Source organism: Rattus rattus, chromosome 5 (assembly GCF_011064425.1).
Source record: "Rattus rattus isolate New Zealand chromosome 5, Rrattus_CSIRO_v1, whole genome shotgun sequence".
NCBI classification, from domain to species: domain Eukaryota; kingdom Metazoa; phylum Chordata; class Mammalia; order Rodentia; family Muridae; genus Rattus; species Rattus rattus.
Genome location: NC_046158.1, coordinates 12,520,113 through 12,547,454, shown reverse-complemented (window position 1 = coordinate 12,547,454; position 27,342 = coordinate 12,520,113). Strand labels below are relative to the sequence as shown.

General features: G+C 46.4%; 1 protein-coding gene across 2 annotated transcripts in view; it reads right to left on the bottom strand.

The window, feature by feature from the left end:
- Positions 1-27,342, bottom strand: part of Cacna1b (calcium voltage-gated channel subunit alpha1 B) — a 163,757-nt gene that overhangs the window by 58,247 nt on the left and 78,168 nt on the right. For both annotated transcript variants that reach the window (XM_032903164.1, XM_032903165.1), the window contains exons 19-21: positions 21,877-22,677; positions 20,843-21,060; positions 1-112 (exon numbers count right to left, since the gene is read on the bottom strand). The exon at positions 1-112 is cut by the window's left edge and continues 15 nt beyond it. In XM_032903164.1, the coding sequence (XP_032759055.1) occupies positions 1-112; positions 20,843-21,060; positions 21,877-22,677 (1,131 nt within the window). The remainder of the gene's footprint in view (positions 113-20,842; positions 21,061-21,876; positions 22,678-27,342) is intronic.

The window sequence follows — 27,342 nt, the reverse complement described above, 5'->3', positions numbered from 1 at the left end:
AGGCAGAACATGGAACTGTAGGGAACGATGGGCCTGGGGCCTCTTCTCAGCACGTCGTCAGCCTCTGCCTCCTTCTTGCCCTCTGCTTGGCCTTCCAGGTCCGTGTTAGCACCTACAAGGACACAGGGCCTCAAAATTAGGAGATGCACACACAGAAAGCCATATTACATGGGTCTCTTCTAGCTCCTCGCCTTGGACAAGTGAGGCAGACTCCCATATGCCCAGCCAAGGAAAGGTAATTGGCTAAGAACACAGCCTTGCTGAGCACATGACCACGGCAGCAGGGGCAGCACCACTGCCAGACCTGGACGCGGAGAACAATCTGACACAAACCCGAGCGGATCCAGACCTGGACACGGAGAACAGTCTGACACAAACCCTAGCGGATCCAGACCTGGACACGGAGAACAGTCAGACACAAACCCTAGCGGATCCAGACCTGGACACGGAGAACAGTCTGACACAAACCCTAGCGGATCCAGACCTGGACACGGAGAACAATCTGACACAAACCCTAGCAGATCCAGACCTGGACACGGAGAACAATCTGACACAAACCCTAGCGGATCCAGACCTGGACACGGAGAACAATCTGACACAAACCCTAGCGGATCCAGACCTGGACACGGAGAACAGTCTGACACAAACCCTAGCGGATCCAGACCTGGACACGGAGAACAGTCTGACACAAACCCTAGCGGATCCAGACCTGGACACGGAGAACAATCTGACACAAACCCTAGCGGATCCAGACCTGGACACGGAGAACAATCTGACACAAACCCCAGCGGATCCAGACCTGGACACGGAGAACAATCTGACACAAACCCCAGCGGATCCAGACCTGGACACGGAGAACAATCTGACACAAACCCCAGCGGATCCAGACCTGGACACGGAGAACAATCTGACACAAACCCTAGCGGATCCAGACCTGGACACGGAGAACAATCTGACACAAACCCTAGCGGATCCAGACCTGGACACGGAGAACAGTCTGACACAAACCCTAGCGGATCCAGACCTGGACACGGAGAACAGTCTGACACAAAACCTAGCAGACCCTGCTCACCTCCTACACCGTGATGTGAGAGACATGGTGGTGCCACTCCCTTGACATGGAAACCAATGTCTCCCAGAGCCTAGTGAGCCATTCTCTCTGCCTGGCAGATCTCTGGGCAGCAAGACAGGATAAAGCAAGGGGCTTTAGGACCCATAAACCTGAAGGTATCCCCTGAACCCTGTCATCCAAGTCCAGCTTGGTGTGGCTTGTGGTTTCTCTGTCAGAGCTCTGGAGAATAGAGGCCTAGCCATCCACCCCACTTGAATACCCAGCTCTTTGGCTCCTCCCTGACTCCTACTCATTGCTGCCTCTTCACTGTCCCCTCTTCTGCTCTCTCAGCAGTCTCCATCTTTGTGCCCACAAACTCAGCTCCCCGGGGGTAACAGCCAGGGGTGACTTCCTTTAGGGTAAGCTACCCATTTCTCTCGGTTCTTTATTTTTAACTGTGGTAGTGCATGATTTCAATTCTGATGGAGGACAGGGTTACTAAGACCACGGGACAGCAGAGGAGACAGTGCGGTGACTTGAGCCGCCTTTTGCTACCAAATTTTTTTACCTGTCTTACAGAATATATAAAACCAGAGGAGACACCAAGGAGCAACAAAAATGGAGGTGCTCATGGCAAAGCCACTGTGGAGTCCAAAGACTTCAGCTCCACCCTGACGCCTGGTCACTCATACGCAAGGAGCAGCTATAGCAAGAGAGCAGAGGTTGGCTCCAGAACCAACTGCCCGCTGGCAAGGACTTCAAAGCAAACTTTTTCTTAAGTGAACACCATCAAATTTTCCTGTTGAAGTCTTCTGGAGAAAATAATTGGTAATACTTACCAACCCCCCAACATTCTATTAATTCATAAGTCATATCTCTGGGGATAGAGAGAGTCTTTTAAAATCTTTAATAGTGAAAAATTATAAAACATGCAACCACAGGAAATGCACAAAAATACTCAATTCTCCCAGAATGAATCCTGAAAACAGGTAAGAGTTCAGGGACACAAGAGATACATGAACTAGTGAGTTAACAGGGGAGAATCACGAGCGCCATGCTTCCTATCCCTGAGGTGCCCGTCACGCCAGAGGCACGCAATGGGACATGGCACAAGGCTGGCTGCCAGTAGTTTTCCTGCAACAACTATATTTTCACTCTTAACAGGACATGTCTCCATGGTGAGCAACAATATTTTTATAGAAAAAGTATTATTTTAAAACTGTGCCTTTTTGAACTCCTCCCCAATAAATACGGCCAAGCCAAAAATAAGTAAAGTAGGAAAAGAACCAATCTGAGTTGAAGAACTAAATTATTCAAAAAGAAATGAAATAAAAAACACCACCAGAGCCTGGATGACATTACTTCTGAGAAAGTCGTGATAACAAACTCATGGAGAAAGCATATGTGTACATATATGTGCATGTAATGCCATGAGTCCTCACTCAAGGGGAGAGGCCATGAACTGGAAAGAGAGCCAGGAGGGTCCATTGAGGGTCTACAGAGAGAGAGAGAAGGGTCGGGATGAAGGTGCCACAGGCTATGAGAACGCACTGTTGAAAGCGAGTTACTTGAATCAAGATTTGTTCGTTTGTTCGTTTGTTTGTTTGCTTGCTTGTTTGCTTGTTTTGGAAACAGGGTTTCTCTAGGTAGCCATGGGTGTCCTGGAATTTGCTCTGTAGACCCGGCTGGCCTTGAACTCAAGAGATCAGCCTCTGCCCACCGAGTGCTGGGATTAAACGTGTGTACTATCACCACCCAGCACGAGACATCTTACTGACAATCAACACATCGAAACGAGGACATTCAAGCAGAGTGGCAGCTACAAACAGGGTGGGACAGGAAGAGCGACCGCCAGGGCTCAGGAGCGCTGCCAGCCCCCACTGACATCTCTGGGCTGCAATCTGGACTGGCCCAAGGAATAGCTGTGAAGGAAAGTGACCACTGCTGCAGACATGGGATCCCCAGCCTGGCACTCACGAAGACAGAGCAGAAATGGCCTCTCTCTGTCATCAAACCACAGTCCAGAAGTGGCTCCATGTGAGCAGCCCTGGGCTGCTGGGGCGACGACAATGTCGTCCTCCTGACAAAACTTTGAGAGAATCTCTATAGACAAGAGGATTTTAGGATAATGTAAGTCATCTTCCCATCAATCTGACAAGGCATTGGATGCTGCCCTCACAACGGTGAGAGCCAGCTGGTCTGTTACACAGGTAATAATGTCACGCTGCCAGGCAAGGGACAGACGTTGAGTTAGTAATCACATTCTAAGTAGAAAAGAAGATGCCAACCACAATGGAGCAAGGCCACCATAGGGCAGACATGACAGAAAACAGACTGGCGCCCCTGAGGACTACAGAGCTAGGATTTTTTACTTAACAAATATAAAATGTGTGAAGTAAAAGGGAATCTTTTCAAAACTTTTAAGCACTAAAATTCTGGAACAAGTTTAGTTCCCCAAGCCCAGCCCACCCAATGCAGACCAGTCCCTGTGACAGTTGAAGAAACTGAGATCCGTATCGGAAGAAACCCAAGAGAAATTTCCCAGGGAGGAAGAAGCAAGAAGTACAAATATCCACCCATATACTCTCTGAGACCACTTCCCATGGAGCAACAACCAAACAGAAACCACCTGCTTCGCAGAGACAAGGATAAAAGGACTAGAGTTTGAAATCAACGGTGTCTGAGTCCGGAGGGAAGAACCAGAAGGAAAGAGAAAAGGCACAAGCAGACATCGGCAGCGTGCAGACTGATGTCCGGATGTCTCTGCGAGCAGAAGAGAGCAGGCTCCTTGGCAGCAGGGCCCCTCCCAGCTCTGAAGCACACAGGAGATACAGCCTTAGGTTCCGACTGTGGACTAACTGATTGCTCCCCCGGTGCTAACGCTAGAGAGAAGTAATCTGTGTCCCTCATAGAGACCATCCCTGCTTCACTCATGCTCTGCTTGTGGGTGGTCATATGGACCCCTCTTCAACACACCTGCAGCATTTCAGGAACGCACAGATCATATTACAGCAAAAATGTAATATGCCAACGAACTGGAAAATCTAAATAAACACTGTCTTTATAGACAAGCAACATCGATTTCTATTTTTAGGGATTCTGAAAACGGCGTAAAACACTGTCTAGGAACAGCAAGGAAGGTGATTGAGCAGGACACACCCATCACTGGAGGCTAATGTACACAAAATAGCTTAAGATATGCAACAACCATAAGCCAAGCTTTAGGAGAATGAGTTTTCAACTGGTCTCAAGGGAGATCATCACGCAGGCCAATACCCTAATCGCAACAAAAGCAAATTAGAAATCATAGCAAAAGCAAAGTAGAAATCATAGCAACAATCAAAAAAGATTAAAATAAAAATGTCACATCTGATAACCGAGAAATAGATTTTAAACCTTCCATCGATCAGAAGTGAGATGCTGGCCAGGCATGGTAGCATATGTATGTCGCAACAGTCAGAAGGCCTAAGTAGACGTAAACATGCCAGGCAAGCTCTTTACACCCTGCTTGTACCACAGCTGCACTGCAGGCAGAACAGAGACCAGCCTGGTGTGAGTGTATCTCCCAAAAGTGTGCATGCAGTGTGTACACGTGAATACGTGCTCGCAGATGGTGTACCCAAAGAAACACTTCTATGCAGAGGAAGAAGAGCATTTACTGGCAATTGTGCTCAGCATGGTCAACAGATTGAAAACTCCTGCATTTTTTATAAAGGAACAAACGATTGGCAAGAGTTTTTTCTTTTATTTTGGAGATTATAATATAATTACATCATTTTACCCTTCTCTTTTTCCCTCTGAGCGCTCCCATATAACAGCCCTCATTGATCTCTTTCAAATGTATGGCCTCTTTTTCATTAATTCTTATTACAGCATATATGTGTATGTGTATACATGCATAGTCTAACCTGTTCATCTTCATAATGTAAGTGTGTTTTCAGGGATGACCATCGGTATTGGATAATCAACTGGTACACTTTTCCCTGGAGAATACTATCTTTCCACTCTCAGCCCTGGTTGAAGACCACTGTTCTTCAGCCTGGAGAGCACAGCAGTTAAGAAAGAAGACCCAAGGCGAAAAACACTGACTAGGAACAGCAAGGAAGGTGACTGAACAGGACACACCCATCAGCCACCTCGGATGGCTCACATTTGCCTGTAACTCTAGTCCAGAAGTACACAGCACCTTCTTCTGGCCTCAGGGGACACCAGCACTCAGGGTGTGCATACACACATGCAATTTTTTTTTAATTTTTTTGAAAAACAATAATAAGCAAGGTAAAATGACTTTTTTTTTTTTTCAGGATAAAAGAGAAAAATAGAAAGCTAAAGATGTTAGACGTAAACCTTAAAATACATTTGGATTATAACTGTGGCATATCTGTAATATGTTTTTCACAAACACAAAACAAAACCAGCAACACTAAACCCTGAACCTCAACACTTAAGCCTGAAAGCTATGAAAAGCCCAACAGCAGCTTTAGGATACACTCAGAGGCGGAGTTGGCCCAACTCATGTGAGGCCCTGGGTTCTATCCTAACTAAGTGCCACAGAAGGAGCTAGAGAAAGAGACTGAGCCCAAATGACTCGATGGGCATCATGATTCACCTGTGTCAGGCTCCAGAGGAGCAGTAAGATGTCAGAAGCAACCAAAAGGAAGTGAGAGCTGATAGACATGTCCCAGGCCAAGCAGGGTTATCATTTAGAAGAGTCCAGCAGAAGCATTCTGGGGTCTCAAGTAACCTAAAGGACATCTTGACCTGTAGCCACTGGACTACCAGACCTTCCTTCTGTGGCACAGGCTTACCCTAGGGAGGGGAGCTTCCACACTCTCAGTTCCTTCAGTCTTAAGAAGCTTAAAGGACTGTCACAGAAGGCCGGACTCTCCTGCAGGAAGGGAAGGAAAATCTGGACAAAATGGTAGTATTCGATACACAGTCTTCTGGGAAAGACATTCTTGGAGTATACTAGACAAGAGAACAAGGAATCTGTAAAAATGTCCACAGGATGTGAGGACAAAAAGCCAACTTAAAGAGACTTCCTGGGCCAAAATTGGAAAACTTTTGAAGCATCAAAAAACAAAACAAAGGGCTGGAGAGATGGCTCAGTGGTTAAGAGCACCGACTGCTCTTCCACAGGTCCTGAGTTCAAATCCCAGCAACCACATGGTGGCTCACAACCATCTGTAATGGAATCCGATGCCCTCTTCTGGTGTGTCTGAGGACAGCTACAGTGTACTCATAAATAAAACAAATAAATCTTTAAAAAAAAAACAAACAAACAGTAATTTCAAAAAATCAAAAATATATCAAATACATTAAAATCCAAATTTTCAAAATAATAATATATTTGCATTAGTTGCTAAGATACTAAGATTTGTTGCTTTGAAAATTCATAAATAAATGGTCAAAAATAAATATGTCCTTTCTTAATACAGACACAAATGTATTTCAGGGTAACCAAGTACTTCATGAGTGATGGATGATCTTCCTCACAGTTAAAGTCACAACAATAAATACAGAAGAAAGAATGGCAATCACACATCTGGTAACAATCATGCTCGTCACTAGGGCTCTAGGGGAAATTTACAAGGAAGGGCTTCATCTCAGCCACTGTCCCATCCTTCCATCACCCACGGAGACCTCAGAAGTGATGCAGCCCTGGGGCCAAGATTCCATCAACAGAGCTAATCTTACTAATCAAGCCTCCCGACACACAGATATGAGATGTCTAAAGACACCTTTTGATTCTCACAAAAATGGCAGTGACATCTACCTGGAGGCCACGGATGCTGCTAAACCCCCTAAAACACAACGTCATCATCAACAACACAGTTTCAAACGTGCTGTGGTTCAAAAGCCTGGTCCATACCCCCATCAGTCCCACAGTGTGGTTCAGGTAAAGAAAGGCCCTTCATGCCCCCGATGCAATCGACCAGATCTAGCATACCAGAAGTTCTACACAGTAGAATAACCAGGGTAAACAAGAGGAGAGATGCTGAACAGAAGTTTAGACATATTTAAAAAAAAAAAAAAAAAGTCAAATGAGTGACTTATGTCTGGATAATGATTCAAACAAAACAGCCATAAAAAGTTACTTCTGAGACAACTGTATGATCTGAACTCAGAATGTGTACTGGACAACATAAAGGAATTACTATCAGCATTCAGTTTGATAAAACTACCATGATTATTTTAAACCCCTAATTGAGATGCCCAGTCCGTGATTATTCTGAACACCGCACAAAGAGAACAAGAAGGAGGAGCAAGTAGCCTGAGACTGGCACATGAGAACAGGCGGAGGGGTGAGGGGCAGAGCGGGGGAGGGGGCCTCCTATGCAGAGGGTGAGGGGCAGAGCGGGGGAGGGGGCCTCCTATGCAGAGGGTGAGGGGCAGAGCGGGGCTCCTATGCAGAGGGTGAGGGGCAGAGCGCTGGGCTCGTTATGTCTGTCTCTACTTCTCATACATTTCAATTTTCCAAAACAAAAATAGGGGTTTATTTTAGCAACCATAGAGCTGTACAAAGGAAAAATGGTTTGAATTAACAACTGGCTTCAGAACAGAACAGGAGGCAGAGGACAACGGAATAATAGTCCCAGTGGGAGAGAAAATAACCAACAGCTAGAACTCCATACAAAGGAAAACCACTTTTCACAATAACGTCAGAATACAGGTTATGGAGAGAATTTACCACTGTCAAACTTCATTTAATAAAAAAGAAAATGTATTCTTCAAGCAGAAAGGGGGAGGGAAGAAACCCAAAACTGATCTGAAATACAGAAGTAATGAAAGCTAATGGTGAAATCACCAAAAGGAAGGTGGACAATACCATGCAGAGCCATCCAGAGCTCTCCAACCCTTGGATATTGCAACGCAGTCATCCTCAGCGTTCATAAGTCTCATATTGCTCTGAGTAAAGCTTACGACTTTTAGTTGGGTCAAGTTCATCATTACCTTGAGCCACTGCCACAAGTTTGACACCGCTGAGAGAAACATTTGCTATTTGGAAGTTCAAACCATACAGATGAATCAGATAAGATACAGTGAAACTTAAAGGACAAAATAAAAACAAGCTTCAAACATTTATTATAATCAAGCAATCCTTAAGAGTGAGATCTAAAGCTTAAAACTTGTAAATGAAGTAGAAAAGTCCAAATGTTATGAGCTGAGAGCATCAAAAAAAAGAAGGGACCTCACAACACAGACAGGAAACAGAGAAGGGGCCTCACACACAGGCAGGAAACAGAGAAGGGGGCCTCACACACAGGCAGGAAACAGAGAAGGGGCCTCACAACACAGGCAGGAAACAGAGAAGGGGCCTCACAACAGGGCCTCACAACATAGACAGGAAACAGAGAAGGGGCCTCACAACAGAGGCAGGAAACAGAGAAGGGGCCTCACAACAGGGCCTCACAACACAGGCAGGAAACAGAGAAGGGGCCTCACACACCAGAAAACACAAAACACAAAAGGGCCTCACAACACAGGCAGGAAACAGAGAAGGGGCCTCACAACAGGGCCTCACAACACAGGCAGGAAACAGAGAAGGGGCCTCACAACACAGGCAGGAAACAGAGAAGGGGCCTCACAACAGGGCCTCACAACACAGGCAGGAAACAGAGAAGGGGCCTCACAACACAGGCAGGAAACAGAGAAGGGGCCTCAACAGGGCCCCTCCAACACAGGCAGGGAAACAGAGAAGGGCCTCACACACAGACAGGAAACAGAGAAGGGGCCTCACACACAGACAGGAAACAGAAAAGGGCCCCAAAACACAGACAGGAAACAGAGAAGGGGCCTCACAACAGGGCCTCACAACATAGACAGGAAACAGAGAAGGGGCCTCACAACAGGGCCTGACAACACAGGCGGGAAACAGAGAAGGGGCCTCACAACACAGGCAGGAAACAGAAGGCCTAACAACAGCCTCACAACACAGAAAGGAAACAGAGAAGGGGCCTCACACAGGCAGGAAACAGAAGGGGGCCTCACAACACAGGCAGGAAACAGAGAAGGGGCCTCACACACACGGGAAACAGAAAGGGGCCTCACAACACAGAAAGGAAACAGAGAAGGGGCCTCACACACAGGCAGGAAACAGAAGGGGCCTCACAGCACAGGCAGGAAACAGAAGGGAGCCTCACAACACAGCCTCACAACACAGAAAGGAAACAGAGAAGGGGCCTCACACACAGGCAGGAAACAGAAGGGGGCCTCACAACACAGGCAGGAAACAGAAAGCATAAGAAAGGAGATACATAAGCAGTGACTAGTGACCCAGCAGACCTAGTGGGGAGACCAAAATAGAAGTTGCCACTGATAATGACTTAAAAGGAGCGGCCTGTAGAGAAAAGTATTCAAGAAGAGGAGGGATGGAGAGAGGGACGGACGGACTTCAGAAACACAGCCAGGGCTCCTGGTGGTATAGGCCTGAAGTCACAGATATCAGAAGGCTGAAAAAAGAAAATCTCAAGGTCAAGAATGGCCTGGACTACAGTGAGTTCAATACCAGCTTAGGCTACTTAGAAAGACAGGCCTTGGAGCAGAGATATAGTCTGTGATGGAGTATTCATTTAAAATATAGAATAAACTTGACTGGACCAAGGAGGAGAGCACCTCCCGAGGAATGGTGGCCTTCGATACCTGCGCTTCTCCCTGTACCCTCCATAAGCCATAGGTCAATAAAGAGAGAACAAAGTCACCCCCCGCCCAGCATCTCTCACATACAGGTTAACTATGAACTAGGACGCAGAAGTGAGCAGTCTCAGGAGCATAACGGAGGCCGACCGTCTTTTTGGGTAAGATTCATTTTTAAACATTATTCATGTCATGCACAGTACAGACACAGACAGAAGGACAGCAGCATGGCAGGAGAGTTCAGGCCCCATTGCCATAGATAAGCTCATATCATGGTATCATGAACTTTGAAGGAGTTCAGGCCCATGACGCAGGGTTGGGGTTCCTTCCTGTAAGTCTCAGGGGAAACGGGAGACATCATGTGGTCAGGCTGTCTTCATCTTCATGGGTAGCACAGAGAGGGAAGGGAATTCCAGAGCAGGAATGTTGAAGTTCTGAGAAAGTTGGAAAGGAGGGTATGTTTAATTACACAGCACCCCTTAAAAGGGTGGGAACTGTGTCACACCAGTTGCCCTCTAATGTCCTAGAGGTTGGTGGCCTGAGCCTCTGAACTTCCTTGGCTTCAGGGGCAGGAGAGCTTGCCGCTTCCTCAAGAGCAACTGGGGAAAAGAAAAAAAGGAAAAGGGAAAGAGGCACTGCTGGTTCTGCACAGTCTGGGCTCTGACAGGAAACAGAAAGACTGAGGTCTGAAGGACCAAGCAGAGACCAGAGAGGTGGTGCGTCAGAGGCCTGCTGATGTGAACCTCGGGCATCAGCCAGAGCCTGCCCTACAAGACGGGTCCCATCCTTAACAAATAAACTCTAAGACTAAGTCTGAGGCCACAAGAACCAGAATACTACTTTAGGGACTTAGAAAGCCACCTAAATCCTGCTACTGAAGACAAGAATCACTACAATGAGGGGCTACTGCATGCTGGTGAGGTTCCAGGGGCCGAAGCCATGGCTGTGACAGAGGCATACGGCACACTGGAGTGCTAGAACAATGAAGAACCAACCCAAAATCCTGGCAAAGACACTAAATTCCATCGCAGTAGAAGACAGTACTCCTGAACTAGAATGTAAGCACACTACACCACTAGCAAGTACAAAGGGCTAGCCTGTGCTTCACAGACTCAAACATAACTACCAGGGAAAACAAACAAAAAAAATATCAACAAAAAGAAATCCTTTATTCTATCCTTATCTGAAAAGGTATCCAACATGCATAGCTTCTATAATAAGGAAATGGAAACAAGATCAAAATATTAATGAAAATCACACACACACACACACACACACACACACACACCTGTAAAGCAGGAGAAAGTTAAAACAACTCTCAAACTTGAAACGGTGAATGTCATTACAGAAGTCTAGCCAAGGAGAGCTAGTGCCCCAGACCTGACAGTCTCGGTGAAGATTTGGTGGAGACATGAGAGATACCAGATGACTGCTCGCCATTCCAAAGTGAGAATTTAAATCATCTCAGAAACTGCAAGGCGCCCACAGAAGAACAGACGGCTTAAAGTTCTCAGGGGAAAAAGAGAGCAGACTGCATCAAGAGAAAAACTAGGGGGTTGGGGATTTAGCTCAGCGGTAGAGCGCTTGCCTAGCAAGAGCAAGGCCCTGGGTTCGATCCCCAGCTCCGGAAAAAAAAAAAAGAGAGAGAGAAACTAGTAAGTAAGAACTGAGTGTTAAAAGGGTTAGAAAGTCATACAAGAGGCAGCAGCACAGACCCAACCCATGTATCACTGGAACGTCTACTGCATGAAAACAAAGCAACTTGGCAGAGCTAATCACTGAAAAGGCAGTTCCAGAAATCCTCCTGGAGTTCCAGAAATCCTCCTGGAGTTCCAGAAATCCTCCTGGAGTTCCAGAAATCCTCCTGGAGTTCCGCTACCATCTACCAACTGATTCAACAAAGGCAGCAAAGTAACTGAATAGAAAGGGACAGTCCTTCTTCCACAGGAAATGGTAACGAAGTATTGGAGATCCAGTAAGGGGTCCTTAATCTTTACCTATGCCACATACAGAAATTAACTCAAGATATGAGTTCTTCTGGGAAGATGAAGTTAAAAGTTTCTTCCCTCTCCATTCAACAAAGCAGACTTGATAGACCTGATCCTTGAGCATCGCATCAAGATGAATGTAAAAATATTTGAAGGGCAGGAAGGAAACAGCAGGAAGGAGCCTTGGGACTACAGAATAGCACAGTAGACACTGCCTTTTCTGAGTTTTATTTTCTGCCTCAGATGCCCAGACTTGGTGTGAAATTCACAAGTATCAATGGGCATAGATTTCAAAAAGCCCTCATCAAAAGACTAGGAAACACGAAAGCCTAGCAGAACAGAAGACTATACAGGCAACTACTTGATACTCACAGGGAAAAACAAAACAGGGGTAGTCCTACTCCTCAAACAAGCCCAGGCTAAGGCAGGAGCCTGGACCTTCATCTTCACTTCCAGAAAGAGGCAACCCAACGTATCGGCTGAGTAGTAGAATGGAAGCAGGGTTTTCATCCTGAGGTAACCAGACCCAAACCAATGCGATGGCAGTGCGGGTCCACGGAGAGACTGGACTTCAAGAGTCACCAATGGTTAGTTATGAAGCACCCTTCCTTGTGATACTAAAATGAGTGCAGGTGGAAACTAGGAATTGAACTACCAGCCAGAGGTCGTGAGGGTCACGGCAGTCACACGGGAGCAGTAGAGAACTGGTATACCACCCAAAGTCAGCCATAATGAGGTGGTCTCTTCCACTGAGGCCTACCGCAGCCAAGTGAGAATCCATTTTCCCACCCCGCCTAGAACTAACAAGACTGTTCTCCATTCTCTTTCCTGAGTCTATCACAGCAGACAAGGCAAAGCAGAAGACTTAAACAAGACTCAGAGGCTCATCATCTAATTCTAAAGTAGCTAGATTTCGATTAATCAAACCAATTACTTATCACACCAAGAACCAGGAAATCAAACTGAACAAGAAAAAACAACCAACGGGCAATAAGGAAACAGATGTCAAACCTATCTGACAAAGACTTTAAAACAGCATTCCAGAAATTCTCGACAGCTGGAAAAAAAAAACTTGAAACAAACAAAAAGCAGAAAATCTTGGCAAAGAAATAGAAGATCTGCGGAAGTACGTGATTGAAAAATATAGTAACTAAAATGAAAAACTTGACAAGCGGGCTCAACTGCAGAACGGAGGACACAGAGGAAAAAATCCACAAACTAGAAGATGGGAAAATAGAAATTATCCAGTCTGATCAACAGAGAGAAAATACACTGAAAAATAAATCAAGGTAGCTCAAGACCCTGTAGGAGTACAGCAAGATTTAGCATTCATACTGCCAGGGTCTCAGGCTAAAAACAGAACAAGCAGAACTAAGGAAGTACTCAAAGACGTAAAAGATGAAATATTCCCAAAGTTCGCCAAAGAAATTAACCTATAGATTCAAGAAGCTGAGCAAACCCCAAACAGGATAAATTTGAAGAAGTCCACATCGAAATACATTGTACTCAAACCTCTGAAACATAGAGACAAAACGAGCCTTGAAAGCAGCAGAGAGAAACAGCAGCTTACCTACAGGAAGAGAACATTGCGAGTGACAGTGGATTTCTCATCAGAAACCATGGACTCAGAAGAGGCACACGTTTTTTTCAAGTGCTGAAAAAAAAAGAACGGTCAACCCAGAATTCTACACCCAATAAAAATATCCTTCAGGAATGAAGGGAACATCAAGACACCCTTGGATGAAGGAAACTAAGAGACTCTGTCACCTGCAGACCTACGTCAAAAGAATAGCTCCAGAAAGCTTTTCGCAGAGACAATTTATGGAAGGACATAGAATACCAGAAAGGAAGAAAGACTAATAAGGAAAAATGAGTAAATATAACACATTTTCCTTCTCCTCTTCAGTTTTCTAAGTTATATTTGGTAGCTGAAATAAAAATTCAAACATACTCTGTTAAGATTCTAAACTTATACAGAGGAAAAACTTAAGAATACTATATTATTAAAGAGAGGGAGACATATAGAGAGAAACTTTATATTGTACTCAAACTGACAAAATGATAAACCAGGGTCAGTTATATAATAAAACACCTCAAGCAGTTAGTTAAACAATAGACACACTAGAAAGTAATGTAGATAAATCAAATTGGACTTTTAAATACATTCAAATAACCTCCAAGAAAGGCAGGGGAAAATAAACCAGAGAAATAAGAAACAGAACAAACAGAAAACAAAAATTAGGATAACAAACTTACACTCTAATCTCACCAACAATTACATTAAATGTAAATGTTATGATGACAAATAAAAGAATTTGCAGTGGATTAAACCAGGACCCAACCATGTGCTGTTTAGAAGAAGTTCACTTCAAATGTAAATGTACAACCTGAAAATAAAAGGTAAAAAAAAAAAATCAAAAATAGGAAGTATGTTAACCAAACCATGATAGACTTCAAATCAAGGGAAATTACCAGGTTCAGAGAAAGGCATAGCACAAAGACAAAAAGGCTGTTGCACCAAAAGGACCAACCATAAATGTGTTTGTATCCAACAGCAACTCACAAATGTGGAAGTAACAACTTACCGTATGAAAGAAAAGGTAGATTCCACCCAAAGTTATACTTAGAGCATTGAGCATCCTTTTCTCAACAACTGACAGATCCAGACAAAATAACACCCACACAGAAAGGCCAACCAACAGGATGGAGCTGGCCCTTACAGAACATTCCTCCCAGCAACAGAACGCATGTTCCTTTCCAACATGCAAAAACATCTATCATGATTCATATCCTGGACAATGGGAACAAAACCTAAAAACCGAGAGACAAGTAATAATACAGAATGTAGTTCCTGACCACAAAGTAGTAAAAGTAGGAGTTGACAACAGAAAGACAAAGAATTCTACAAACACTTGGACACTACCCCTATATCATCTCAATGACCCATTGAGCCAAGAAATAAATCTCAAAGGAATTTTTTAAATAAAAATAAAGAAGAATTAAAATATATCCCATGAAAACCTATAGCAGAAACAGAGTCAGTGCAAAGGGAGAAACTTGTAACACTAAATATTTGCATTAGAATAGCAGTGGCTAGACAGATGGCTCAGGGCTTTAGAGCCTTCCTGCTCTTACAGAGCACCCAAGTTCCGTTCTTAGCACCCACATGGTAGCTACAATCATCTGTGACTTCAGTTTCAGGGGATCCGACGCTTCTCTTCTGACCTCTAAGGGTACCAGGAATGCAGACAATGTGCATACATACACAATGAATGCAAAAGCATTCATTAATATAAACAAAGTTTTAGAAGATGAGCAGAAAAATAGAAATTTTATTTATATATGTTTGTATGTATATGTGTATATACATACATATATAGATATAGATATATATTCCTACCACAAGAAAATTAGGAAAGAACAAAGCAATGAAAAGTAGAAATCAAATTAAATTTAAATTATATACAATTATTTAAATTTTAATCATTTGATTTGAATAATTTTAATTATTTAAATTAAATTTACAATTTAAATTAAAATAGAGCCAAATGTGTACACAGAGACACAAATTTTAAAACAAAAAATCATGAAATAAAATCAATAAAACAATCCAATCTTTTCAAAAGATCAATAAAATTAACAAATGTGGCAAGACTGAGAAAAAGGAGAGAGGAAATGCACACCAATCAAAGGAATGATGGGAGCCTGAAGGTGGCATAAGGGTGACAGGGACTAACTCTGGCCAACGATATACACGTAGAACTGGCAACTTTAATGGATGTAAAAGCCCTCGACAGTCGAAATCATTCAAAATGAAGCTGATATCAGAACTCCACAGCTACCCATTTCACAGCCCTCAGACAAGGAATGCTTGTTTGGCAATTTCTATCAAATACTTAAAGGACAATTAGTACCCAATTTGGCATAATTTACTCTGGAAATAGGTCTATTAGAGCCAAAGCATTTTATGGCTCCATTCTTACTTTCATGCCCAAACCAGACACAAGGACATTATGAAAAGTAAAACCAGAACTGAGTGTGCTAACACAGATCTGTGTGTAATTCTAGCACTAGAAAGCTGAGACAGGAGAATCGTGAGCCTGAGGAACTGTAGCATTGAATATCACAACCAGGACATGTAAACGAAGAAATAAACGTGAGAGAATTTAAATTGTTCATTTGGGATTCATTTATAGAGAATTTGGAAGGAATCTACAAATACATGTTTGAGGTAAAATACGTCAAAATTATGTAAACTAAGAAGTTAGAAAAGGAGCAACTATAAAATAAAACAAAAAAGGAAAAATAAAAAAAGAGAAAATGAAAAATAAGTTTTACAACAAAACATGCTGTAAAGGTCAAATGAACTAAAATACTGATTTTCATTTTATAAGGATTACAAAGTATTTATCAACTGCTAACTAATCTAATCAAGAAAAAGGAGAAGTCAAAGAAACAACTAGGAGTTCTAAAAATAACAACAACAAACACAAAACACAAAAACTACTTGAGGCCACACCTTTAATGCCAGCACACGCAGAGGCGGAGAGAGGCGGAGAGAGGCGGAGAGAGGCGGAGAGAGGGGGAGAGAGGCGGAGAGAGGCGGAGAGAGGCGGAGAGAGGCGGAGAGAGGCGGAGAGAGGCGGAGAGAGGCGGAGGGGCGGAGAGAGGGAAGAGAGGCGGAAGAAGGCGGAGAGAAGGCAGAGAGGGCGGAAAGGCGGAGAAGGCAGGAAGAGGCGGAGAGAAGCGGAGAGAAGGCGGAGAAAGGCGGAAAGAAGGCGGAAGAGGCGGAAGACGGAGAAGAGAGAGGCGGAGAGAGGCGGAGAGAGGCGGAGAGAGGCGGAGAGAGGCGGAGAGAGGCGGAGAGAGGCGGAGAGAGGCGGGAGGCAGCCTGGTTTACAGAGTGAGTTCCAGGACAGCCAAGGCTAAACAGTGAGACCCTGGAGGAGGGTGGGGAGGGGAAGAGGGGGGGAGAAAGAGGAGGAGGAGTAGAATTCCAGTTCTTTTTATGAACTGATGAGTCATTCCACGGGCTACTTCCTCATCTGAATACCCCCCAGTTCACAACCTCTCCTTTTATCTGGAATGCCTAACATTCCGGAAAAATATGTCCCTACAGTGTTAGCTTCCTGCCAGGTGTTCACACAGAAGAGTGTACCAGCCAGAACATCATATGTTTTAACAGAACAATATAGAGAAGAACTCACAGGCAGGTGTACAAAATCTACCGGCAGAACAGTAGACCATGTGTGGGTGTTTTTGAAAAGTGCTCTACATTTCAAGAGGAGAGCATCCAAAGCTGTTCCTATTTTAACCAATGGTCAGCAACACTTACGTCAGACTCTTTCTGTCCTAACTTGACAGTTTCTCACTGTTTAATTGCTTTTTCATATTTTATGAAACTGCTGGGTTAAGGTAGCATGTAACATGGTTTTTTTTTTACTGTTTTAAATAAGAAAGGCAATGGATTTCTTGCCTAACATGCGAAGAGCCCTCAGTTTGATACCCAATACCAGGAAGATAAAATATAATTTAAAAAAATTGGCTGGAGTTGGGGATTTAGCTCAGTGGTAGAGCACTTGCCTAAGAAGCGCAAGGCCCTGGGTTCGGTCCCCAGCTCCGAAAAAAAGAACCAAAAAAAAAAAAAAATTGGCTGTAATTGGAACATGTACTTTTCAGGAATGGAATATTGAGGTTGGCTGAATATGATATGATCATATGGCATTAATTTCCTAACCTCACGATGCTTAAACAGAATTGATAAAGCCACAGTACACGCCTCACTTTAAAGTACCAAGTCAAAACCATACTTAAAAATAGCTTAATATATTCTAACAACACATTTCAAAGTAGGTGTAACTGTCTTACTCAATCTGCACAATTACACTAGGTGTCATCATGTGACTTTTGAACTCGGTGAGAGAGGAGGGTGTCCCTCTGGAACCATGAGGTGGCCCCATGGGGGCCTCTCGTGCCTAGAGGACCCCGCAGGCAGGAGACAAGCTTTTGTCACAGTAATGGTCATGCTAGTCTTGGCAGTAAAAGCAGTGGCCACTGATATTTGTGGGTCATTATCCCTGTATAGAGAGGTTACTGGGGAAACAAGGTTAGCCATCCCGGGGAGGTTGCCAGGCTACTGTAGCTCTGTGCTGGTGTGCCTTGCTTCTGCCCCCAACACTCTCCCATCATCTGCACTCCTTCATCCAAGATGCTGCAGGGGCTGACTGCACAGCAGCTAGCCCAACGGTTCTCCACCGTCCTAATGCTACAACCCTTTAATGCAGTTCCTCATGTTGCGGTGAACCCCAACCGTAAAATTATTTTGTTGCTGCTTCATAATTGTAAATTTGTGTTAGAAATTTATGCTACTGTTAGAAATTATAATGAAAATATCTAACCGCCCAAGAGGGTCACAACCCATAGGTTGAGAACCACTGAGCTAGGCATACACTGCCACTTAGGCAACTTCCTCAAGTCCACCTTTGATGCCACCTCCAAGACCTACAGCTACTTGACCCCTGACCTCTGGAAAGAGACTACACAGTCAAGTCGCCCAATGATAAATTCTCTGACCATCCTGTGAGAACCCATTTACGAAAGGGTTCTCCATTTAGAGGACCCAGGCTCCAGAGTAGCTTCTACATGGGATTTTTATATCATAAAAATAAAATGATAAATCTGCTAACAAATAATGATTTAGTATAGATACAGTCTAACATCGTGTAGACAGTTCCAGATCTGAAATTCGTTGCTATAAATTTCTGCATCTAAAAGAAAATATGACCTCCATGGATTCTGAAAGGACTTAACACAATTTAACAGTTTGACAGGCAATAAATAAACAAACAAACAAATAAGTGGAACTGATGTATATTATAAGTGTAAGTTTATATATAGGTCCCAAGCCAGAATCTTTACCTTAGTGTTGGCAAAACAAGGCAAGGGTACCAAACAGCCTGGCTGTTACCCATCAATCCAATCACACAGATTAAGACACCCAAAATTTGAAAGAGAGATAAACTCACTGACAGAAGTTTTGATAATGTACTCGGAAAAGCAAACAGAATCAACATAGAAACCAATGCGTGATTTGAGGATTCAGAAAAACAGGAGAAGTAATGAATATAAAAAAAAAACAAAAAAACAAAAAAAAACTCAGTAGCCTCATATTTCTTCTTCTGGGAGAAGCTGTAACAGGCAAAATCAACTCCCAAAAGCAACAGTCGGGAACAGCAGACAGAGCACACTTCTGGTATGAACGCCTCTGAATTCAGCACTCAGGTCAGAGCTCACCATCCGAGCCACACGGTGAGACTTGGTCTCAGGAAAGAAAACCTGCCAGGCTTCAGAAACTAAAACTCCAAGCCAGAACCTAGGAGAAATACAAAACATATTTGAAAAAAAGACCTCTGTGAAAAATATACAAAGAGGGTTTGGAGAGATGATTCAGTGCTTAAGAGCACTGCCTGCTCTTGCAGACGGCCTGGGTTCAGGAACCAGCACCCCCATGGCAGCCTATGACCATCTGTAACTCCAGTTACAGGGTTTCTAAAGCCCTGTCTCTTCTGATTCCTCCAGGAGCAGACACGCACATGGTGCACAAGTACACATACAAGAAAAACTCTTACACACACACATAAAAATTAAAAATGACATATATACATATATAAATAAGATATATATACATGTATATAAAGTTAATAGTTATTAAACAAATCAATTAAAAATAGGCAAAAGACCTGAATAGAAACCTCACCAAAGGTGCATAAATGTCAAGTATACATAATAAAAAACACTCAAAAGCATATTTCATGAGGAAGTTGCAAGTTTAAACAAACTCTACTATACATTTCATTAGAACAACTCAAGGCCAAACCACTGGTAACACAGAAGTGCAAGATTACAGCAGTAAGCACTTCATTCATTGCTACGGGAAGAAAGCAGCCCGGCCTCACAAAAGACAGATCGCAGTGTCCTACAAAACTAAACCGTCTTACCCACATATAACTTCATCATCATGAATGCTCACGTATGCACTCATAGGACTACACCGAGATCAACCCCAAACATGCCTGTCTGTTCATAACCATCAAAACAGGAAACTACTTGAACATCCTCCAATAGGCGACTGGATAATGTTCCAGCCAGTGGACCTTTAATGTGGTAAGAAATGAACTACCAAGCCATAAAACTCTATAATGATAAAGTTTGTTTTCTGCGTGCTGTACGATTCCACTCTGAAGAGTCTGGCTGCCAGCGTGGTTCGGCCAACTGTGAACAAATTCCCAGTGGATTCCCTGGGCTCAGTCCCAGGCTACTCTAAAGAGAAAAGAGGGAGGAGGCTGGGAAGACGGACTTATTTGGGTGCAGAGCAAGTGAAACAAGAATGACCAAGACCAAGTTTCCTCAGAGGAAACTCACAGAAACCGGAGGCTAAGAAGCTAGAAGTCAGCACCGGGCCCTGCTAGTCCCTCAAGGGGACTCACAAGGTGTGTGAGTGACTGCACATGGTTGTGCATGGCTTACATATGTCCCACGGCCTACATTGGAGCTCACACCTCCCTGGCCTTCCGCAGGCCCTCCCTCTCTCCCTGGAATGCTTCCTGGTTTGCTTTCCATTCCGACATCATCCCTGTGAGGCCCACCTCTGTCACTCACTACATGACATATTCACTGTGCTCTTACCACATGCTCCTTCCTGGCTGCACACGCATTGGAGCACACAAGGGACAGAAGAGTAAGTCAGACAGCGGTGGTGGTAGGGGTGGGGGCTTAAGCTCCAGGGATGTGTGAGCAGGTAGATGACAGTTCTGCACTACCTTCCTACCCTAGCACCAGTCCTTACCACCACTTCTCAAACACCAGAAGATGAACACTGTGGTTTTGCTGGCTACTCTGGCCACCTTCCACTGTGTTCTTAGCACGCTGACAGCAAGCCTGGATAGCAACATGAAAGCATCTTTAGGAAGAGGATCAAAGGTATTTACCATTGATCTGCCTCTGCAGCAATGGAGAGCCAAGAGACATCAAAGGATGGACATTGATAGCAAAGAACTTTCTCTCCTACTGGGAGAAATTCAGAGAAGCGAGCTGGATCCCCAACCACTAACAGAGTGGTAAGGACTGGGGTAGCTGGGCCTGCCATTGGTTACAGGGAGATACTCACTGGGAACTACAGTGGTCTCCCCAGGAGGGCCTGTCAGTGTCACTGGGACATGCACAGTGGTGCTGGGGTCTGAGGGCTGACTGCCCATCCGGGTGACATTACGCTGGTTGTCTGCATCCTCTGGCTGTTCGTCCACTTTCTGGAGACAGGTGCTGGGCAGCATGTGCAGAGAGCCCACGCCTGTAACCGCAATGGCCTCCAGGTCACAGCGAGGTTCCCTGAAACCAGAATGCTCATTAGTCTGATGCAGTCTGTGAAACCTAGTTCCTTAGGGCTACCCTGGCCTAGAAAAGGACATCCTGGGCTACAAGCCCTCCTGGTGTTTTGAATGGTTTCTGTCTCCCTGCATACTTAAAAAGTGTCTAAAGGGCTAAAAGGAAGGTATGGAGCTGACTGTCTGCTTTTAACAGAGCTAAGCACTGCAGGTATTAGAGTCTATGTGTGGATCAAACTAAAGCAATCCAAAGCGGGCCATTTCCCTTGGACACCCTGCCAGGATCTCCCCAGGATGCCCCCCAGCACAGACCTCTACACATAAAAACAGAGCTCCGCTAGACCGGTAGGATGATCCCAGAGGATGATCCCTGACAGTGACCTCCAGCTGTGTCTGAATGAGCTCAGAGCCATGGCCGGCTTCAGCCTCCAACTCTGATTGCCAGGCTTCTTGGCGAGTGAGAGTCAAAACTCGGGCCAGCACTCTGTTTCTTTTTGGTTAAGTGAGCTAACACCCTTACTTGGCAACCCCCACCCACACACACACACACACCCAGTACAATACTTTTCTCCTGGGTTCACTGGTCTTCCCAGTCAATGTGTTCATAAAGTCTCCAGTCTCTCTAAGTCCCTCCCTGGGTGTCACTGAGCACACAAGGAAGTTTACCAAGGGAAGGATTGGGAGTGTGTTTAGAGAGAGTGGGAATGGTGACAACAGGAGTAGCCTGGCAGTCACCCTGTACCTTTCCCTATTTGCAAAAGGGTTCCTAACACACACACCCCTCCACACACCCCACTCCCCATTGAGACCTCTTACATACTTGGGCTGGTGATTTCGAGTTTCCTTATCCCCTTCCACCACGTTGCTCTCCTTCTCTGCAGCCTCCCTCTCTGGGGGCTCAAGTGTTGGTGGCACCTTATGCTTTGCACGGTGCCTGCGTGTGGGCTCCTCACTGTTCTCTGTCTCACGGGGGCCCGTACGCGGGCCTCGATGTCTTGCGCGACGCTCGCCCTTGGGTACAAGCACCGGTGCAGTGCCCTCCTTGCCCTCCTTGCCCTCCTTGCTTGAGTCCTGTGCATGCCGGTGGACACGGTGGCGCCGAGGTTCCCGTTCAGTGGCCTCCTCCGGGGATCCGCGCCGGTGGTGACGTCTACTGCGCTCACAACGCACTTGTGTGTCAGCCCCTGGAGCCTCCTTGCTGTGACTTCGACGAGGGCGCGCACGTTCCTCCCGGGCCCCGGTCTCGGTGCTTTCGGCCTTTGGGCAGTCTGTCCTGTCCTGTTCGCCTCCAGCAGGGGTTGAGGCTGAGGTCTTGTCCCTATCACGATGCCGGTGGTGTCGGCGTGGTGGATCCGCACCTTCGGTGGCCTCCGTGCCCTCAGGCTTTGACTTGTTCCCGACGGGTCCCCGCAGGCCATCCCGACCAGGTTCCACCACTAGGGGTCGGTCCATGTGTGTCTTCATGTCTGGCCTCACGTGGCGCGTGCTGGCATAACGCAGGCGCTCCTCCGGGTCCATCTCACTGTACAGTGCCTCACAGCTGGCACGCAGGTTCTGGAGCCTTAGCTGACTGGCCCGCTGCTCCCATACTGAGCGCGCCTTGGCCGAGTTCTGCTGCCTGCTGCGGGGAGACTGTCATGAGTGTCACTAACACTTATCCCTGCCTCACAGGGAAGCCGCAGATGAACACAAGCGATGGAGGGATATGGGGGCAGGGAAAGAGAGGTGACTAGAGCCTTAAAGACCCCAGCAGCGTTGCAAACCAGGGGAAGAATACCCAGAGGTGGAGTAGAGTTCAGCTCCTCCTGTCAGTGTCCTGAACAGGTCGGCTGACAGCAGTAACAGGCTGGTGATGGGCCCTAGCTGCAGGAGGACAATGGCCCAGAGTCTGAAGGGTGCAAGGCTGTGGGAATGCCAGGTGCCAGCATGACTGGGTAAACAGAATTTCAAGGTGGATGGGCAGCTAGCCAGTGGGAAGGAAAGACCATCTTGCAGATGGAGAAGGACTGAAGGAGGCACCCCTGTAGCCTCCCTTGGGAGCTGGCCCAGGAAGGGCCACACAAACGGACATTTCCCTAGAGACATCCACGGCACCTCCCAAGGGAGCATGTAGCCCTGTCGGGGACAAACAGAACATCTGCTGCATTTTGAGGCACTCGGGCAGCCCTTGGTAAAGAGCTATTTGGCTTCAACCAACTACCAGGAGCCCAAGTCAGGCTAGAATGCCCTCTTCTCCCTTGGCTCTGTGGGGACCCTTTACTCCGGAGAGGAGAGGCCTCCAGCACCAGGGGTGGGCAGCAGCCTAGCTCAGTTCTCACTGAACAATGAAGGGCCTTGTCTTCATTCAAACATCACTGGCCCAGACATCTGTTTCCACATCCAAAACAGGGAGCCCTTTTCATTCTGAGTTCTTTACTGAATAAAACCAGCCCAAAAACAGGTGGCCTCAACCCCCACCTCTGCCAAGAAGAAACCACATCTGAGACTAGAGCCTCACCCTCAAGTCTCTAGAGGCTTCTGGATGACCTTGGCAGAGTCTGTGGTACCACTGACGACAGTCATGGCACCAGCCTCTGGGTTCATACCCACCTCACGCATCCTTTATAACCACCTCAGGGATGGGTGCTTCTCCTATGCCTACCTTACAAGGGCAGACATTGAGCCTAGGAAGAGGACAAGACCTACTTGGAAACCATAGCTAGTCACTGATAGGTTCATATGCATAAGGGCAGAAGGGAACACGCAAGCTTTCAGTCAGACCCCATCTGCCTGACAGTGCAGGTGCAAACTGTGCCCGAGAGAATAGAAGTATTGGAAGCAGGAGGAGAGCAAATCTTATCCCATCAGGTGCTGGTGAGGAGCCAGCACCTGTCAAGTCTGTAAGCTAAAGAATAAGAGTCTAGGCCTTCTCCCCTGGGCTCTCAGATGAGGCTGACAGAGCAGCAAGAAACGTCTTTAGTTCAGGACCCCGGCTGCTGTCCTCACTGAGACATCAAAATCATGCTATCTTTACTCCAGTAAGACCCTGTAATGCCCACGGGGCTTCCTTGCCCCTGATAGAGCTTATCTTTGAACAACACTGAAGGCAAGATAAGGAAGAAGACCGTAAGGTGAGTGCCCTTCTCCAGGATCCTGGGGCAGCTGACATCCACTCACTCACTGCCTGGGCCTCTCAATAAGTCCGACACAAGATGGAACTGGACTCTGGGTCCTCTGATCAGCAGAGGTCACTGCTTCAAGTGAGCCTTTTGGGTAGGGCCGGCAACGCTGTTGGGCAAGAAGGGCAGTGAAGATTATGGGCCCATGCAGAGGCCTGAAGCTCCAGTTCTGTGGTACAGGCAGAAGTGGACTCACACAGCCCTAGCCTTGCCCCAAGTATGACTCTCTCTCCAAGGCTACCTCAAGTACAGAAAGGAGACAGGCTCCCATGGGAATGAAGGGCATCACTAGGCCTCAAAACATAAAACAGAAGACCAAATTCCAGGCCAGGGCCACCCACTCACCTCCTCAGGCTGCTGGGACCTACTATCACCAGACTGTTTTGAGTGACCCACAAACCCATAGAGACCAGCAGGTTCCTTCGGGGTCTCTAAAGCTTTTGTCCCCACCTTGGCCCATTGTAGCTAGCACAGACAGCTAGCTCTAGTCCTCTTTACCAACTTTACAAGCAATTCAAGACCCTCTCTTGAAAGGAAACTGCTCACTGACCTATACTGCTATGTGGCTGGCAACACTACTCAGGTAGAGTCTACATTTAACAGGGCTCTCTAAAGAGCCAGTGGGGAAGAGCTCATGATGTCCTGGTCCCAGATTATAGATGCTACACAGTCATGTCTGGAAGGTGAGGGGCTCTCAGCTGAGGCCCTGTGGACAACTCAAGGCTCAGAAAGAAGTTTTAGACTGTGAGGTCTCTGGGCAGAGCTGGCCTGTCACTTGCTGCTACAGGAAGGATGAGGTGTCCCCAGTATGTACCACAGATGCCCATTTCTGCCAATATGGACCACTGAGGACCCAACAGGCTTTCTCGCCCTGCCAAACATCAGGGTCCAACACCCAGCAGCATCTCACACTTGTTAGAAGACCGAGATTGTCCCGCGGCATTGTCAAAAAGGCACACATAGCAGGCAAAAGACATGGAGGCCCCACTGCAAACACTCCTTCTCCAGCAAGAGGATCCACTGGCAGAAGACAGTAGCAGCCCCTCCCCTAGGAGCTCATAGGTGCTGGTCCTATCCTAGAAGGAAGACCCAGGAACACATTCCCCAGGAAGAGCTACTCAGGCCAAGTAGCCAGGCTAGTGTCACCCCCAAGGAGGCTTAGCTTGTTCTGCTACCCACCTTACTGTCCTTCCCTATGAGTGAGCACCCAGTCCCCATTCTGCTCCCAGACCCTCAGTCCCCATCCTAGGGTTTTTAGTATCCCCCTGGCCTACTACAAGCTCTGTAGAAGCTTTGTTCATAATAAAACAAAGGCCACCTCAGATAACTGATGCATTCTCCCCAAGTTAAGGAGGGGTTAGGAGGAGCTGAGGCATGGTGCCAGAGCCCTCTGTGTCATCCCTGTGCATAGGGCTTCCTGAGAACTACAGGACACCTTAACCCACAGAGCTCTGCCCTAGCCAAGAAATAGATAGATACAAGACACTGGAGTGACTGCACACAGACAAACAGCAGACAAAAGGACAGAGACCAGAAGGGAGAGGAGAGGAGGACCAAGCTCAGAAAGATCTGAGCCTGTGCATAGGACTCAGGGACAACAGGGGACATGGCCACCATTCCCACAGAAGGCTGGGCTGGAGCTGCCCATGAAGCAAATGACTCTGGGGGGAAGCAGTCAGGAGTGGAGGGAGTGTGAGCACATTAGTCATCATGGAGTCACAGATGGAGAATCATAGCAGAACCACTCACGGTGAGTTTACGCTGGAGACAGATGAGCTGCGAGATACAGTACCTCGAGTTTGCTTTACAAAACTGCACATGCAAGAAACAAAACATAAACAGGAGTGAGAAAACCAGAGAGAATGTTTTGAGACATGAGTGACACATGGCGCCGCGTTGGTGCAGGTGCGGGCCACAGTGCACGCCTGGCAGAAGGCTAGAGAAACATCTGCCAGACAGGCACTGGCCAAGGCCGGCGCTAAAGAGAAGCTGAGAGCCAACTCCATGTGTGCAGAAAAGTGAGGCTAAAGGGAACCAATATACCCTATGTGGCTGGAAGACAAGATCCAGTTCTCTCAGAGATCATCCATCACCACAGCTTGGCCCACACTGCCCTAAGGAGGAGTGGTCAGGGAAGGTTAACAGCCACCCTTACAGCAGTTCCAACAGTCTCCTACACCCAAAGTCCCAAGCAAACTTGACTTGAAGCACAGGGCAAATACAGGAGAAAGAGCCTTCCCCTGTGGGGCTACCCAGGTCCTGCACCTAACCCACCTGCCTTCCTCGTAAGGACTTGATCTCTGCCCCCAGATCCCCGGTTCCCAGACTTAAGTTCCATGTGGTTATGGCAGCCATTTCCAAGTGATGTGTAGAAGTTTCTCCAAAAACAATGGAGAGAGCAACGATCTCTTTATCCTTTCCTTATGCTGGCTTCACGGAGACGGTCGGGGAGGTCCCCAGTGCCCCTTTCTGAAGGCCAAGGTATCTGCACGTTAGCTGAAAACCGTTCATCTTCACACAGTCCCAGTGCGAGCGTGCATGTCAGCATATCACAGTGCTGAAGAGAGTGGCTGCAAGTGTGAGGTCATGAGTGTGAACCTAGGACTAGTGAGTGTGAGGTTGTGAGTGTGAGGTTGTGAGTGTATGTAAGGACATGTGCGGTTGTGAATGGAAGACTATGGAAGACTTGAGTGAGAGTCTCTGTGTGTGTGCCTAGGAAAGTAGCTAAGAATGAGGTATCGCAGTGGAGAAGCAGAAAGACACCCTACACTCAGTGTCCTACTCCTCAGGGAACCCAAGAAGCTTTCATGGGGATGCAGAGGACTGCACCCCATCCCAGAAATTCTGGGATCGCCTGTCATGCTACCCAGAATGCAGTAGGCCTCAATCACCATGATGCTGAAGGTCCTTCAGCAGCCACACAACACCCCAAGAGAGTTCCCCGGGTGCTGACACAGGCACAGCTGTGAGGGAAGCTGCCAAGATAAGAGGTTTGTGACAGCCTCATTCTCTCCAGTCTGGCAGCAAGCCACAAGAGAGAACTCACACAGTGCTGAGCCCTCAGAGGTCTTCACATGGGTAACAAGAGCCAGCAGCAGCAGCAGCAGCTCCCTCACTCAGCACCACGC